Source organism: Ictidomys tridecemlineatus, chromosome 11 (assembly GCF_052094955.1).
Source record: "Ictidomys tridecemlineatus isolate mIctTri1 chromosome 11, mIctTri1.hap1, whole genome shotgun sequence".
Lineage (NCBI taxonomy): Eukaryota > Metazoa > Chordata > Mammalia > Rodentia > Sciuridae > Ictidomys > Ictidomys tridecemlineatus.
Window position 1 is genome coordinate 78,172,905 of NC_135487.1, and position 18,742 is coordinate 78,191,646.

The 18,742-nt window shown below is 33.4% G+C and overlaps 1 protein-coding gene across 12 annotated transcripts in view; it reads left to right on the forward strand.

Annotated features, from left to right (window-relative positions):
- Positions 1 to 18,742, forward strand: part of Tlcd4 (TLC domain containing 4) — a 49,121-nt gene that overhangs the window by 13,209 nt on the left and 17,170 nt on the right. For 4 of the 12 annotated variants that reach the window (XM_078026789.1, XM_021727999.3, XM_078026781.1 and 1 more), the window contains exons 2-5: positions 6,814 to 6,979; positions 10,796 to 10,885; positions 13,165 to 13,223; positions 15,470 to 15,564. In XM_078026789.1, coding sequence (XP_077882915.1) covers positions 6,825 to 6,979; positions 10,796 to 10,885; positions 13,165 to 13,223; positions 15,470 to 15,564 — 399 coding nt within the window. In that variant the 5' untranslated portion in view covers positions 6,814 to 6,824. Of the gene's footprint in view, positions 1 to 3,793; positions 3,855 to 4,415; positions 4,581 to 6,813; positions 6,980 to 10,795; positions 10,886 to 13,164; positions 13,224 to 15,469; positions 15,565 to 18,742 lie in introns of all 12 variants that reach the window. The other 8 variants (XM_078026785.1, XM_078026782.1, XM_078026784.1 and 5 more) reach the window with 3 other exon arrangements.

An 18,742-nucleotide genomic window follows, 5' to 3' on the forward strand; every position in this document is an offset into this window, starting at 1 on the left:
TGGAGTTTCAAAAAGAATAAGGAAGATTTGGAAATTTTACTATGAAATATGAGGACTGCTTGGCCAAAGCTCTGTAGTTGGAGTGCAGGACAGTGTTGAGGGCTGTTTGATCCCTCTATAATTTCATATTCACCAACTTCAATCCCTTCTACATCTGACTTTCTCCAACAGGGCTCTGATTGTTCAGGGCTTGTTATTGAGTAAATAGTTAGGCATATTGAGGGATTTGGGTTTTGCCAGCTCTTGGCAAGGGAAGGGGAATGTAGGGTCTTAGAGTATTACAGAAATGATGGGCTTTAAGAACTAATTGATTAAAGAGAGAAGTTTAAAAAAAAAAGGAAAGGGCTAATGCATTGGGGAAAAGCTGAGGGGTTAGTGAATTTGCGAATGTTGAACTATGAACAGGTTCAAAGGAAAGGAAGCTAAGCCAATAAAGGAAACTCTTGAACAAATGTTACTTTGGAGACAGAAGAGTGATGGATGAGGGATGATGGTTATGGGTGGAAGAGGTGCTAGTCCAGGTGAAGATAAAAAGGACTGAGTTGTCAAGGTGATACTGGTCTATCTGCACAGACGAGAAATGACTCAGGATGATGGTGGCGCTAGAGGACATCAGTGAACTGGGTTCAATATGTACATGAGAGGAAACGTTTGGAAGGTTAGAATATGACACAAATGAGGAGAGGAAGAGGGCTGGGGGACTGAATGGCAAGACCAAAAGGGAAGTGGGTGTTTAAGAGGGTGGGGAATGGGAAGTAAGGCTGGAAGGGGCTTTGCTTACCATAAAGATCAAAGAGGATACTCAGGCCACTACCTGACTGTGGAGTGTGGGAGTCTAGGCAGCCACAATGACATCTCTCTTCAAAGAGAAGAGAGGTGTCAGAGTGCTCAGAGGAGAGGTCAGGGATATAGCACTGTTTTCTGGATATGGATTAATAGTTCCAGGGAACCCAGTGAAAGGATTTGGGAGATACAGGGGATGATAGTCTGGGAAGGTGGCTGGAAAGAAATTTTGGAGCAGGGCAAATATACCCAAGTAGTAGAGGATGGATTTCTTTAGCAGGAACTGCCTACATTTAAGGTTTTTTCTTGTGAAAATAGGGATGAGTTAGGAGCCCAGGGACAAGTGATCTTGTTTTCCTTGGCTGGAGTCATGACAGGCCCAGAAACTGCTTGTCCTGCATATTGATAGAGATGATGATGGAAGCAGAAATTTACTGAGTGCAAACCATACTATTCTTAGTGCTCAAGGGACATTACATTGTTTATTCCCCACAACAGCCTTGTCAGTGCTATTGCCATCTCCAACTTGAGGAAACTGAGGTTCATTTAAGGCAAGTTAAGTGCAGCTAACAAATGGTGGAACTGAGACTGCAACTCAAGACTGTGAGCCTGCATACTTTTGGCAATGTTGTATGCATTTAACATTTCCTTACATGTGAAAATTTTGAGTTTTTTAAAAATATAAGTGATAGAATTTTGAGAAGTCAATGTAGTCTTTAATACAGAGCTGCCTTTTTAGATCCCCAAATTAAGTTCAATCCTAGATCCAGATTCTCATTCTGAAAGCACTCTGGAAGATGGACTAATGCCCACTGTCAGCTGACCACCTCCTGTCTGTCCTTTACCACTTCTGTGATGAATACTCGGATACTACTAAATTGTTAGGTGGATCATCTTTAAATTAAACTGAACTCTTCCCTTACTACCATTTTTGCCCACTTGTGGTATTTTGAGGAAACCAAAGTTCCTTTTTGCATTTTTCTTCATGAAAAATTTTTGATTTGTTGGAAGATTGCTCTAAAGTTCTCAGACATGCTCCCATCCTAACATTACTCAGTACCTTAAATCTTCATCTAAAAAACACTGTCTTATTTATACTTTTGTAAAGCTATTTTAGTATGTGATTAATTCTAAATTAAATTGGACTGATACTTACATTGATTGAAAGGTATACTTTGTCCTGATATATAAACAAGCCTTGTTTTTTTTGTGTGTTTGGTATCTTCATTATCCTATTGTCTCTCCTTGGTTTGTGTTATTTATAAGTTAAAGTTGTGTGTGTGTCTATGTGTGTGTGTGTGTGTGTGTGTGTGTGTGTGTGTGTGTTGCTATTATGCTAAGTTCCTGTGTTTGTTGCCTTTAAAAGTTTATTCCCATAATTAAATAGTTAACAAATATTTGTAAAAAAAAAGTTTACTGGGAAAAACTTACAAACTCCCAGGAGTTACTTTCCAAGTCTGTTTCAGATCATTGATCTATATACAGTTTCTAGTTTTTCAGCCAGCTCTGGATTTACCTAACTTGTTATCCAGCTACATTTCTTTGTAGTGTTCAAAGCTATCACTTTGCTAGAATCAGATTATCCTTCATTAGGTAGTCCACTAGAACTTGTCATTTGTTTGTGAGGTAAGGGCTGAGAAGGCATTAGCAGTGACTGAGCTGTTCTAGGTCAGCAGGTGGGGAAAAGTGAAGGCCTTGCAGTTCACTGAACTATGGAGCCATGGAGAAAGGGCTGATTTTGGTTAAGTTCATCTTGGGCCAGATAGAGCCTGTGGAGCCTGCAGGATGCCCACATGCAGCATACAGAGGCAAGCTAACTGGCCAGCTCTGGTGTGGTGGGGAATGGCAGCTACGGTTACACATAACATAAGCAGTGTTCAGAGCATGGGGAAGCCAGGTAGAGACTGTAGTGTACAGAGAAGAGATTCAGGTGGTCAGAAGTGGTAAACATTAACAAGTTGAGGGAGTTCATGCCCAATAGCCTTTATTTTTTTTTGTGTGTGTGAAATGGAAAGAAACCTTATCTTTTATAAAAGAGGGAGAACTGGAGATTTGAGAGCAGTGAATATATATTTGGACTTTTCCCTTTTACTGCAGGGAAGTAGGAAAAGGAGCTCATTAGGCAAGGGAATGCTAAGCCTGAATGCGGCATTATCCCAGCTTTCCTCTTCCCTGCCGGCTTTAAAGATGAACACACTGATCTTTCCCCTCTCTTTAAGGGTTTTATTGCTGAACACTGTAGCAGGGGTCTTTCCTGGGAGCTGTATCAGAATGTGAGGGGTGGAGTTGTGTGTGCATGTGGAAATGGCATTGGCAACTCTGATACATTGGCTAGGGAATCACTGTACTTACAAAGGATTAACGAACAGAGAAAAGTGAGAGTAACAGTTGTGGTTGCTGGAGGGAGAGTGTGTTTTAAACTCACTCAGCAGAACCAAGTCTTGTTTCACCTTAAATAGTATTGGATATCGCCTCACTCTTTATGTGTCATCTCTGCTGGTTATTTATTTCCTAGAGAGCAGGGAGTGTCCCTGTAGGACACAATCAACATTTACCACTTTATGTGGTAAGGATTGTTTTTTTTTTGCTTCCTTCCAGGCTTATAATCATGACTCCCATTTAGTGTTTAGAACGCCAGCACAATGCCTGGCACATGGTGGACAAGTGTCAGATGTTGGATGGGCCCTTGACTGAAGTGAGGACTGAATCAGGCCTGGCTATGCTGCCTCGGGCCCTTATCTTTGTGTCTAGTGTAGGCTTAAGAGGGCTTTCATAGATGATGGTGGTGAGGTGTACCCCAGACCTTTTTCATGTCCTTTTTTACCAAGAAATCAGCCTCAGTTAAAGTGTATACTGTCTTGGGGGAAAAGTACAAAATCATTGTATTCAGCAGGTCTCTAGAAGAGTTCTACTGGTGTCCTTTGAATTCAGATGGGATAATTGTATTATAGAGTTCATGTCTAGATACTCTTGTACGTTGACCCAGAAATATTTCCCATATCTGTTTCAGCTGCTTTTCTCTAGGACAGCTAGTTTCCCAGCTTTCTGCCAGCTGCTAGCCACATGTAGAGGTAAATGAACTAGGCCTAATGCTTCTCCTAATGTGTATTCCTATGCTTGATAATCACCAAACTCTCAAAGGCCCTTTATTTATGTTAGTAATGAGCATCATTTGGTTTTATCCATTTTAAACATGGTCTTGCCTGATTCAGAAACTTAAAACAAATAAATAGGAACAACTGCTTCCTACCAGAAACGTTGATTTTCTGGGGAAATTTCTAAAAATCTCTAGATTAGTCCTTGATTTGGCATGACTGATTAGGCAAGCAACTGCTTATTAAGAAGCAGAGCTGGGAGTAGAACAATTTAATTAGCTTCTGTCTGTTGAGCCTTTAATAGAAGCCATAGCTTGAATATATTGAGCTTAATATTTAGTTTTAAATGGAAGATTTTTTTGCAAAGAAGACTCAGCATACATCTCAAAGACTTAACTGAAAATAAGTCTGTTAAAAATATAAAATATTCATCCAATATAACAGATTTAATAAAAAACTATAATTTGGGGGAGGGGAATGGTAAGTTTTTTAATGATGAATTATTTAAATGCTTTTTTTGTTTTTTTTTGGTACTAGGGATAGAACTCAGGAGCATTCGACCACTGAGCCACATCCCCATCCCTATTTTGTATTTTATTTGGAGACAGAATCTCACGAAGTTGCTTAGCTCCTCACTTTTACTGAGGCTGGTCTGAATTCACAATCCTCTTGCCTTAGCCTCCCAAGCTGCTGGAATTACAGGTGTGCACCTTGGCGCCTGGCTATCTGAATGCTTTTTAATATATTAGTTAAAAGAACAAATCACAAACTGGATAATGTGGATGACATATGTTTTATGACATTTTTTAACAAAGATTCATGAAATACTCATTGTATATCTTGAACTCTAATGAAATTCACTGAGCATCACATGAGCAACCCATGCCCATCCCCAGCTCCAGAGCCAGCAAGGAACATCAGAAGCCTTCAGGACAAACCATCCTCACATTTAAGTTTGACTCTCACTCCCTTCTGATTGCTGATTCTGTTTTCTTCAATTAACTGTCCATCTGACCTCCAGATCCCTCTTTACTTTAATCTTAGAAAAAATTTTTCCCCTTTATAGCTTACTAAGAAAATTATAATGGTGTTTAATTTATGTACAAATTTCTATGTGTTATTTGGTTAATACTAAACCTAGACTAAAAAGGCCACAAATTAATTTTTTAATGCCAAATAAACACATGTTGAACAAAACTAAAAAAAAGTAAATGAGCAATAAAGTTAATGGAGTTTCACAGAGAAGAATTGCAATATCAATAGTTCTACCAAGCACACACATCAAAAAAAAAAAAAAAAAGGAAAGAATTCATTACAGACATATGAATTCTGTTGGAAGGGGCCCTGTGGGAGACTGTTTCTTAGTGTGATATCCTGGTTGGAAGAGAATGAAGTGGGGTTATTGCTAGTGCTGTCAATGACTTGGTTTTTCTCTAGTGAATTGGCTCCAGTAGGTGACTTTATTTCTTCACATTAGGCAGCTGGACATGTGTATTGATTCATTTCCTTTTCATTTTAGGATCAGCTCTATCAAAGATGGAGCCATAGAAATGCTATATTTGCTGGATATGAGCAAATGCTATAGTGTCTTTTTTTGATCTGAATGTTCCACAGATTTTTAAGAGCCAAATAAGGTTCAGTTCAATAAGATAAAAAAACATATTTTGTGTGTGTGTATACATATGCATATTCCTTTTCTTTCTGCTCTGTCCTTAAAACCTGAAGCTCTTTTATTAAAAAAAAAATTAAAAGTCCATGGAGGCTTTTTGTTCTAAGGAAAAAAGTTGAATATTAATTTAAATAGTAACAGTGGTATGGTTCTTTTTAAAGACTACTTTTTAAAGACTATCATTCTTAAGAATTTAATTTTGTTTTAAATGTCTCACTATACATATGTTTTCATTATGTAATTTTTGTTTTGTTATTGCAAACAATGTTCTATGCTTTTTGGCTTAATTGTTTCTTAGAAATTATCTAACTTTCCCAACTGAAAGATGAGAATTCAGTCACAGAAAAATCAGGTGATTTGTCCTAAATATAATTAATAATATAATTAAAAGAATATTTTGTAATAGTATTTGAAATTCCCTCTGACTGTTAAATTCTAGACTTAGATAATTTTGAATATTGAGATTTTTAAATTAAGAGTTTTTTAAAAAAAATTTTAATATAAATGTAAGCTATATGACAAATAGATGGTAAAGGTGAAGAAACATACAAAAGGTTTAAAATTTTTAATTTTAATTTAATTAATTCATTTAATAAATCATAGAATAAGACTACATTATCATGGGTAACATCAGCGTGAGTTAAGCCAATGTACAGATATGAGTCAAATGCAGTTTTTTAAAATTGGACTACATTTTTGGTTAACTATTATTTTCCTGTGACCAAAAGAAAATACGTGAGTTACAACAGTTAAATTATCAACTAAAACAGATATGTTTTAAAATATAGCAATTGTTTCCAGAAATGCCATATTTTCCCTAAAAATTAAGTAAAAAGAAATACATTATAAGGTCATTCAACTCTATTTTTATATAATAATTGTTTACTACTGAATCAAGTGAACAGATAGCATTGTAAGTAAGAGAATGCCTTATTCTTATTTTTATGAAATAAAATAAATAAAAGGGTGAATATCTTAATTATTTATACCAAAATAACCAGAATTCCTATATAGTAGTAAAAAGGCAATACAAAAAATACTGAGAAGAAATTAAGAATATCTTATTATGTAATTATATTTGCCTAGCATCCATTTCCTGAGTTCAATCCCTGGTATCATTAAAAATTAAAATTCTTATAGTTTATATTCTTACACTTGTGCTAAATTTAAAAATATCAATAACAATAGAAGTACACATTTTTTTAAAATTAAAAAAATTAATCTTGTCATGAAATAGCAATTTATAACCATCATTTTTCTTCACAGGTTGAAGAAATATGGATACCAACACCATACTGGTCAGCAGCACACTTTGTACCAGCTTTCTCATCTTTCAGCTTCTTTTCCACTTTGTAAGTTCTTGGTTTTCAGCAAAAGTTTCTCCAGGTTTTAATAATCTCAGCTTTGAAAAGAAGATTGAATGGAACTCAAGGTAAAGCATATGAAAACATACTTGACTTAAAAGAAAACTGATTTTCTAAAGCAAATTATTTAAAATAGTTTTTAAAAGGCTTTCATTTAGAATCTAACAAAAATTCATGGTCTATTTTTTAGTTTGACCTTAGAAATAAAAGAAAAGACAAATAGATTGATCTCACACAAGAAAAATTTAAAAATTCTTATATTGAAAAATGTTAGGAATAATGTATTGCACTTTCCAGGGAAGTAAGTGTAGGAAGATTAGGTAGACTCCAGCAACTGGAAGTTCACGATTTTGCATTCTTCTCTGAACTCTTTGTAATAACAAACATATTTTTTGGCAAGGAGAAAAGGAGAAAACATTTGCTGGAATTGTGAGTAGCTTATACAGTATTGGCCAGCTTATCCAGACCCAGGGCAGTTAAAGTATACAACCAGAGAACATAGTGTATGATCTGCCCATCTGTGTCTTTTAAATAGACCTTCTATTATAATTTGGAGACTGTCAGAACTTATTATTTTATTATGTAATTCTAAAGTGTAACTGCATTTTAGTTTTTTAACAATAACAAAATCAATGGAACAAGAATTAGTTTATGATTGAAGAAATCTACTGAAGTTTTCTTAAATTGGTTGCAAATTCTTTGTGTGCAACCCATTAATCTCACAAGGGTTCAGATGCAAAATGACTGCTACTGCTCTCTTGGCTTTAGAGCATTCATGTGCTCAGATGTTGCCTCAGCCATTGTAAGTTGTTTTTTTTTTTTTTAATTATTAGTATTTAGTTGAAGTTAACACGACTATAAACTGGATTTAGCATTTCTAAAATTACTATCATATTCTTTACTGAAATTTCCTTTTAGAAGTGAAGAACTTCTACCCATGTCTAAGAATTGTCTTATTTCACCTGAAATCCCTTGTCTGTCTCCTAGCCTATTTGTTTTGCAGTCATTCACTTCTATAACTCAGACTGTGAATAAAAATCTAGTGTTTTCTTGTGTACACTAATATGTCTGGTTCATATGTACTGCTGTTCTTTTTACCCTCCTAGTCCCCCAACCCCCAAATTTTTCTTAAGATATTTTTTTAAAAAAGAGATGTGATTAGTTTGTGTTAATACTAGCTCAAAAATATTATTCACATGTGGTGTACTAGAGATATGATTATTTTAACATTTGAAGATAATTGGAATGGTGGGAAAGACAGGGCTGTGGAGACATACATTCTTTGATTGTATTTTAAACTATTTTCATTTCTTTTCACTGTGGTTAGGGTAGGTAAAGACATTTGATTATTGGGTAGCTGCAAGCCAAAGAAATGAGGGTACGAAGAGATAGAAGCAAAGATGAAAATGAAATGATGAAATTGAAAAAAATTTTGTATTATTCAGTCTCATCACTATCCTTCTATGATGCAGAAAATTACCATTTGGGAAAGTGAGTTTCTATTTGAAAAAGGCATCTAGGATAATACAAGATTCATTTAGCTGTTTAAAAGGTGTTTCCTCCACTTTCTGTCTCTCAAACCTCTGTTTCCTACTCCAGCTTTACATGGGACTAAAGAGTGCAAATAAGGAAAAAATAGGCCTTTCTTTCTTTTTTTGTAAAGTACAGATATATGTGTGTTAAGATTCAGCTTCCAGTCTTAAAACATACAGATCAATATAGCACACAGCATTCTTTCTAGTAATCAGGAAAGAATCTTTGAACAATAAGTGGCCTAAGGTATTTACTAGTAAAAGGACAAAGAAAATACTGGGAAATGAACACCTGATAATAGTTTAATTATAGGTGAAATTTTACTTTAATTATGTTTTTTTCTGGAAACAAACCTACTTATGAGTATATTTTCCATCTTACAATTAAAATTTTTTGAGTTATTTATATTCAATTGCTTACTTATAGCATAAGGAAGTCTGATTATGTTAAAATATTACTCATTTTAAAATCTCTTTCTCCCAAATTTAACTCTTTTGCTTATTAGAACTATATAGTGTCTACTGGCAATATTCACACTACTTGTGATTAAGTTAGTAACTTTAAATTGCTGTTCCGAAATGGTCATTGATTGTTTCTGTAAAGTGCCACTTATAAGCCCAAATACTTCTTTTTAACTCTTTGAAAAAAAATATTTTATTTTGGTGTTTATTTTTTAGATGCTAAGAAATATGTACATTTTTGCCAGGAATCTGATTTTTAAAAAAATAAAATATGAAATTTTTACTAACAGAAATTTCTGAAAGTATAGACTTTAAAATGCAAAGTGGTGTGTGAGTGCAAGATGATTGCTTTTCCTGTTCAGTACAGTGGGAGCCATCTGACCAGACCAAGTAGCATTTGATTTTGCTGTGATGAATACTCTTCACCAGAGCCCTTCCCATCAGCTAAAGGATATAATGCTTTCCATTCACCATATACATCTCAGTAGAGAAGGGCATTTGAAACCTGAGTGTCACAAATAAAAAGGATTTTTTTCAAAAAGGAAACTTTCTGCCTCAGTTACTAAACACTAAAACTAGTTGGTGAGAGGTTTTTTCCTTCTATATAATTTTCTAATAGCACAGAGAGCTGTCTGTGATTATTTAGATGGAGTGTTTAACTTGATAGCAAGGATTTTACATTTTCATCCTGCTGTGCTCAAATGGAATACAGGTGTGCTTGGCATGAAAATTCCAAGCTTTTAAACCAGATAAATTGGCTTAATTATTCACTTCAAGATGATCTTTTGGGTATTTCAAAGGATTCTTGGTCAATAACTAAATTAGTGAAAATCTTTATGCATTTAAAATATGATTTGGTTTAAGATGGTATATCTATTTAAGATCTATAGATTGAGTATATTGATTTTTCAAGTTATGATGAAATTTTCTAATATCAAACTCTCAATATTGTTCATTTATATAGCTCATTTTAGAAGATTTGGGGATCATACTCTAGAAACCTGTTCATCCTTTCTTATGAAAAGAAATACTTCATTACTTGTAAACTTCTAAATAAAATTTGAGAAATCTGAAATTGTTAGATAAAAAAAATTTCATTGTGCAGATAATTACACAGTATCCTGTATGGTTCTTAAGTAGCATATCATAAAGCTCAAGTACTGTTTGAGTTACTAAATTATTTGCCAGATATATTCATAAAAACATGTTTTTCATTTAAACTTTCTATAAAAGAAAACTTGACCTGGATCTTGTAAAGATTTTGCTTTCACTTGAGTGTTTCATGTAAAACAGATTTTCTGTATAAATTTATGGCCCTCAGTTTTTTTCTTTGGAAGTGCTTTCATAATAATGAAAAAGAGGAACTAATAATAGCTGCCCATGTTTTTCACAGATTTGTTATAGGAATCAAATGCAATAATGCATGTGAATCTACATTTAAAACTAAAATCTCCAAGATAATCTTCATGTCATGACCTATTAAAATTGGTTTAAGAATATGGAATTGATTAAGGCAAATGGATTTGGAAGTCATTCCCAACTGATTGTAGCAGGAGACTCCTCCTGCAGTGATGCTGTCTGGGATGGAACTCAGAGGACACAGAATAGAGGCCTTACCAGCTGCTCTCAGTCTGCGTAAAACTGATCCTCATGTACTCCTGCTTCAGAACTTTTAACTAAGAAATGAATCACCAGTTTTCTAGTACAAAATTGTGGATTTGACATTCTTCTTGTTATTCATATCTAAATGGCAATTTTGTATTATACTCTCCACCTTCTATATTTTAATGCATCAAGATATAACTTTTTCAGAATGTTGGTCTTTCCAGGATGAGTTAAAATTTATTGCAAGGAATCTAAAATCTTCATATGTATTTTGTTTCATTTCAGGGTAGTATCTACATGCCATTCTTTGCTGGTTGGGATTTTGGGCCTGTACATTTTCTTCTTTGATGAGGCTATCATAGCAGATCCACTTTGGTAAGCTGTTTCTTTTCAAACTAGTGAATTTGATTTATGTTTGGATATGAATTATTAATAAGAATGCCACTTACTTTAAAACAGAAAATATTGATGGTTTATGCTTTATTAAAATGCTTATATTCAGACTTACTTCAACAAGGTGCATTAAAATGATTTTAGCTTGGAATGCAAATCCTGAGGGCCATTTTGCTTTAGTATTGCAGTTGTTGTCCCAAACCAGGAGAATAAGATGATAGCATAAATACTTATACTGTGTTAATGAGTAAAACTAAGTTGTGATAACCACTTTTTGGAGTAAAACCGAGTCATTGAGACAGGATAGTCAGCTGTAGTCAGATAGGTAGGATAATATCTACTTAAGATTTTGTCTTCAAATTTATGTTTGACCCATTGTTTAATATCAATGAGGTGAATGAGAATTAGAGAAGGCCATGTGAGAGGAATTTAGTACCACATGAGAAGCACTAATAACTAGCAATAATAGGGTCATTTATAAATGGTTCTTTTTGAAAAATTTAAATGTTATTCTAGTGGCAGAGATTTTGCACACTGTATTCTGCAGCATTACACAAGAAGGCTTAGTTCAGCTTAGCTTGAGAGAAAGGAGGTATGTTTTGTGGAAGCACTGCACTGGTATATGTGGTAGTTATGGGCTTGTGAGATGTAGGGCAATTTAATGAGATACTTTGACCACCATTGTTTAAGGATCCCCCTGCCCATATGAAATAATTCCTATTAGGATATACCAGTTGATAAATTTTCATTAGGAAGTATTTTTCAAAGTGAATCAATTTAACAAATTTATTTCCTTGATCAGAGGTTTGTATCATCCACCTAAACAATTTTTAGCTTTTTAAAAATTTTTTTCATTTTAATTTTACTAACATTATTGTTAGCAGAACCAGTTCTTTTGAGAAGTAAATTTTCTAACAAAGATTTGATTCATTAGTCAAAATTTGCCTTATTAAATTTTAACCTCACAAGAAAAAATTGATATTTTTGGTACATTTTTTTCATATATTACATGATTTATTCCACATCTGATATTCCTGGGTCATGTTTACAGATCAAAATTTATTAACAAAACATAACTTCTGCTAACTCTTTTAATTTGTAGTTTAGTTGCAATCAGTTTTATTTTGTATTAATTTTACTAGTAATTTACATTACAAATCAGATGTCTGGCTGGGGCAAAAATATATGATCTTGATATGTGTAGGGGTGGAAACAGCAGAGTTAAACTGTCCTGTTCTAACCATTTTCTGGTAGTGTGATAATAGGCAGATCAGGAAAATACTCAGGAAAATTATGATGAAAGTACTACATGGCCTCAAAAGCAGAGTTGAGTTAGATGATATCGTAAGGCATTTGAATTTCTAACTTAGAATAAAGAAAAAAAAAACATCATCTGGAATACCATTTGAGAGCAAATTATATGAGAACATATTTATAAATCTTCAGTAAAATTTTAACATCTGCATATGTGTGTGTGTTTGTGTGTGTGTATGTGTAATTTCACACAAACTTGTATAGCAAAAGTATTTTAGTTAACACAACACTTGGGGCATTTCCAAGTTTGAAATAGGATCTGGAAGTGATGCAGAGACACTGCTCATTTAGGTCAACCGTGACCTTATAAGTTTATAGTTATCCTTCTAGTTCATTGTGAATGCCATTGATGGTATGGGTGATATTTTCCAAATTTAAAACAAGCCCTGTACAGTGCTCCTAGATTTAGAGGTTCTGGGAATAGTTCTCAAATGGATAGGGTGATCTTAGAGGTGATCAGGAGGCCTGATTTTAATATTGGGTTGGGTTCTAATATCAGTATGGGTTGGTTTTAAGTGAGTTAGAGAATTTCAGCCTAGTTTTCATTCCAAGAGTTGATGATTGATCTACAAGGAGATTTTAGAGATTTGCCCGGGCCTAGAGTAAATTTCATTGAAAGTACAGGCAACAGAAAACCTCTTGATTAAAACAATTCATCTTGTATAGGAAGGCTATTAAATTTCGTTAGGGGTTGAGGGTCCAGGCTATCCTGGGGAAAATATATGTCTGCTAGTAACAGTACCATAGGCCACATCACGGTTCCACTATGTTTTATGATTTATATTGAAAGTGACAGCTTACCATTCAAGAATCTAAAGAAATCATTTTCATTATATTTAAATCTCAATAAAGAGAAGTAATTTCTATTTAAATTTTAAAACATTAAGTAACTCATCTATAATCCATATGCTTAAAAAAGAACCTTTTTTAAAAAAAAATATTTACAGGGGTCAATCATCACTGGCGACTATGAATATTGCTACTGCTTCAGGCTACCTCATTTCTGGTATGTGATATTTAATTCATTGTTTATTTCTTTTTATACTACTCATGGAATTATGCAAAGAATACATAGTCTATGCTTTTGGTTTATCTGAAAAGTAGCTTTCAGAATCTGTCCAGAGGAAAATAATACCCATGATGACAGAAGAATGTGAAACATTTTTTTCTTGCCTTTCTGATTCTCACTGAAGTTCCAGGTTATAGAATGGGGCCTCAAACCACCAAGGTCAGGGCATTTAAGATTTTTTTTTTTTTTTAAGTGGTCTCTCCTTTTCCTGAAGAGTTTCTCCATTGTAATTACTGTGAAGCTAATGAAGTTTAAGCCTCAAGGTCTTTCACTGTTAGGTCCTTGAAATATATATTCCAATAGTTATGGTTTACATTGTTTTGGTATAATTTGCAGAAATAATCTATTTAGCCATAATCAATTAAGGTCACAGACTCTTTCTACTCTACATTCTTTGCTGTTATATTTTCTCTAATGTTGGATGGGATTGGAGTGACCTTTTTTACAGTGAGGCCAAGGGAAGTAAGTTGAAAATATGTCATTAAATAACTGCAATTTGAAAGGATGTTTTGAAATAAATACATTAACAATTAAGACATTTGAATCATCTTAATTAAAAAAGATATAATAGAACCATTATTTGTACATTTATATAGAAACCCCATTTTTAAATTTTAAAATATTAAATAACTGAAAGAAAATACAAATAAAAATAATGGGATATGAAAGAAAATGATAAAGTAATGAACTCAAAAATTGTATGCCATCAAGAAGTGAATCATAACAAAAATATATGGTATCAAAACAATTAATTCATTAAGAGGAAGAGATACATTTTGAAGATAAATAATGAATAGACTGTTGAATTATTTGATAACCCAATTTAAAAAGTGAATCAGTGAACTCAAAAACTATATTTATAGCTTAATTGACACAAAATGGTGTTATTGATTAGGTTAACACAAAATTTATTATATGCCACATTTACTAGTTAATGAGTGTTAAGTCTGAGAATAGTCACTCCTCAGGAAATACTATATGCAAGAAATTTGATTAAAGTTTTCCAAATAACATAACAATCCAAAAAATCTTACAAGAGTTATGCACTGAAATAAACTTTTCTAAACCAAGTTGAAAAAAGTTTGCTTTATTCTCTCAATAGAACATGTTACAAAATAATTATCATAGAAGTTGGTGACCAGAGAGTATACAGAATATGTAGGGAAAATAAATGTATTTAGGGAAGGGTATCAGGCAGCTAATTAACAATAATTTATTTTACTTTTCTAGATTTGCACAATATGGTATTTGACTTCTCTTTAAATTTTGTAATTTGCTTTCTTTTTCAAAATGTTCATATCTAGTTTGTTAATGATTTTTATTTTTACACACCGTCCTTGTTGTCCATAAATTCTGATTCCACGAAATCTGAATTCTCCCCTGGAGAGATGATAACCATTTGTTTCCCTTTCTACATTTCATGTTTAGCCATTTGGTAAAGAAAATAGTTGTGTTAACATTTTCTGCAGTTTTTTTTTTATAAACTATTTCCTGAATCATGGCATTTAGTCAGACCCTTTTAAAGAAAAATTGATGCCTTGACTTCTTTCTTTGCATATCTTTTTCTTTTTAATTTTTTTTTTAGTTGTACATGGACACAATATCTTTGTTTTAATTATTTATTTTTATATAGTGCTGAGGATTGAACCCAGGGCCTCACATGTGCTAGGCGAGCACTCTGCCACTGAGCCACAACCCCAGCCCCCTGCATATCTTTTTAATAGTCATAGTTTTTGATTATTTTACTATTGTAAGTCAGTATTTATTTATAACTGTTGTTAATTTAAAAAATTTTTGTTGAACATGTGTTGTAAATGAGCTATCTTTTCTATCATCATCTTATCTGTTTGCATTATTTTTGTGACAAATCAGTAATTCAACTTTTAAATTTACTTTTTATTTGATAGTGTTTTCATTTGTTTTAACATAAGTTAGTCATTTATACTTTCAGAAAATTTACAGGCTATAAGCCAGTGCCTAAATTCTGAGGGTGCAAAGATACCCACAGCTTGGCCCTTCAGATATATAGAGCAGACACATAGTGAGAAAGTGGGTAAGAGGGGTGAACAAAGTGTTTTCTCAGAGTAGACAGTGATGAGTTGTCAGGAGAAAGAACTAGATACACTTGAAAAACAATGCAGCTTTCTTTCTGTGTAATGTCTTATTTATTTTTCTTCTTACAGATCTGTTGATTCTCATTTTGTATTGGAAAGTGATTGGTGACAAATGTTATATAATTCACCATTGCACAGCGTTGTATGCATACTTCTTTGTAATGGTGAGTGCCAAGATTTATTTTAGCCTACCCAGTAGACAAGATTGGAAATAGGAACTCAAGGGTAAACATTAATCTAAATGCACAAGTGTTGATATAAAAAGACCATCTCTAGCTACGTTCAGGGATCATTCTTGTGATAATGGTATCTTGTTTATTAACTAAAATAATAACTACATATTGGTTATATAATATCTTAATCACTATTTTTGTATCTCCCTCTGCTATATTTATTGGAGTTTTAAAATTCTCTTGCAGAGTACCTTAGAGTTTAAGAAATCTTTCTCGGGGGCTGGGGATGTGGCTCAAGCGATAGCGCGCTCGCCTAGCATGCGTGCGGCCCGGGTTCGATCCTCAGCAGCACCACATACCAACAAAGATGTTGTGTCTGCCAAGAACTAAGAAAAAATAAATAAATGTTAAAATTCTCTCTCTCTCTCTCTGTCCCCCTCTCTCTCACTCTCTCTTAAAAAAAAAAAAAAAAAAAAAAAAAAAAAGAAATCTTTCTCTGCTTATGTAGAGAGAGAAAAAATCTTAGTTTTTTTCCCCTGATATTTAGCTTTCACCCCTGGGTCAGGATACTAATGATGAAGGATAGAATGACAGGCTGATATATATCTGGGAAATTAATTATTTTATTAGTATTTCTGTATCTCACAGAAATCTGCACAGATGCACAGATATTTAGATAGTAATAGTAATAAAACTCTTTTATTTATTTATTTATTTATTTATTGTGGTGCTAGGGATTGAACCCAGGGCCTTGTACATGTGAGGCAAGCACTCTACTAACTCAGCTATATCCCTAGCCCTAATTTATAACTCTTAATTCAGATATTAGTCATATCATTAATGTTAAGTGATCAGTTTCAAAAACTACATGTATTTGTTTATATTCACACACATACATATGTGCGTGTTTTCTTTTGGAATTTACTTCAGCATTTACTATTTGATATAGAACACCTGATGTGATCATCCTAATAACTTGTAAGCATTGCACAGCTCCTGTAAGGCCTTCCTCAGTTTTGGTTTAAGAACTCAAGTCAGGCATTACCCACCTTTCTTGTCCTTTTGTTACTTTTCCACATTCTTCTGTGGGCAAAGTATTGCCTTGGCTTTGTATAGTGGAATTACCTTGACAGAGTTGTCTCCTTTTCTTTCTCTAAGCTCACTTGACTTTAGAATTCTATTTTCCTTTTAATCCCAGGAAAGAGAGCAGTTGGTGGATTGACTTTGGATGTGATGATAAAATAGTTGTCAGCAGAGAAGACTGCCATGTCCACTTTAGTGTTTTGTTAGATTTTCTCAAAAAGCAAGCTCATCATATTCTTTGTATATGTGTACCTAGAATAATCAAATTTTTAGAGACAAAAAATAGAATGCCAAGTTACCAAGGACTGAACAGAAAGAATAATGGGGAAATTACTGTTTAATGGGTACAGAGTTGCAATTTGGGAATTTGAAAACATTCTGGAGATATGTAGTGCTGATGGTTGTGCAATGAGTGCATTTAAGGCCACTGAATCATACACTTAAAAGTTGTCAAGAGGATAATTTATGTATATTTTACCACAATAAAAAAGTTAAAGGAAAAGCTTATCAAATGACTGGAACAAACTTAGGAAGGAGATGTTGGACAATGTGCTATACTTTTTAAAAAGCTTACTACTAAGATAATAGGCTGAAACAAATAGATGGAACTTAATAGTGATAAATTTTGTGTATTTAGGTTTAATAATCTATAAGTAAGATGAATGGAATAATGACATAGAAGTGATAAATGATCACATTTCAATTGTACCAATAGTACATCACAACTTAAAGCAAAAGCAAAAAAACCCAAGCCACTTCAATTATAAGACCCCAATAGGAGAGGTATAGTATCTAATTGGGACATGTTATAGTTTTCCTCGTCAGATCACACCCTGTATCCTCATTATTTGGTGTCTGTAATCTTGCATACATTTAGAGGAGAGCCACTAGGGAAAGCAGATAGTTAACTGCAAAAGGGAGGTAACATCAGGTACCCTTTTTTTTATAACAAATAATTGAAGGACTTAGAGATGTCTTGTCTGGAAAAGACAGGAAGAATACATGATAGCTCTGAATTGTTGATTATGAAAGGATTATTAAGTGGAAGAGGGATAGACTTATTCAGGATTAATTCAGATGTTGTAACTAGAACTAATGGGAATGGTAAAACTGGGTGATTTTTGAACTAGGGCAGAGGGCAGGAGATATGGAAATGTATCATGGAACCTGCAGTTTCACTTAAGGAGATAAGAAACTATTAAAATATTAAAACAAAATGTCACCCAGTGATAAATCATTAATACTCTAGTAACTTAAGGAACTACAAAGACCATTGTATTAATTTTTCCCTCCATATACAGAAGTTTGAATTAAAAAAACTTCTGAGTTTACAGAAATTTGAGGCTTAGGAGGTAAAACAATTTTAGGCCTGATTCTCCATAGATAACTACTGACAGTATTTGATATATATTCTTACAGCCTGTATAAATTGCACATAAATTTGTCACAATGTATTATGCCCTTTTGTATTTTCTAAGAAAGATTATGAGATATGTAGGACTTAAAATCAGCCTTCAGAAATATGTGTATTTAGATTGGCACAAAAAGGTAGGGATGACTTCCTAGGTCAGCAAACATGAGGAAACACACTGGGGAAAGGTGTCAACTCTTCCTGTGATATATTCTGGAGCTGTGTTTAGAAAGAGAGAAATTAGGGGGGAAGGGCTAGGATGTTTTGCCAAGTTTTTACAAATTAAAAAAAAAAAAAGTTTCCTTAAGGTGTGGAGAATTATCACTTTGACCAAAGATGTTTAGATGCAAACAGCATGCACATTTACTGGTTTTCTTAGTAACTTTTAATATTTAAAGAATATCATAAATTAAATCTTTATCACATACTAATTTGGTTCTTGGTTCATTGTTAATTTTAATTCTATACCAACATGAAGGGAGTTGAAAGAAGTAATCTGTTAAGTTCTAAAATAATGCTTTAGCCCTAATGTGTTTCATGAATATGTTTTTGCATTTGCAAACTTCATTAACTAGAGAGAAATTTTCAGAATTATTTTTCAAAATTTAAGACTGAAAGCTATGACTACTTTCAGTGTTTTCTCTAATTTTGGGGGTTTTAAAATATTTCAGATAC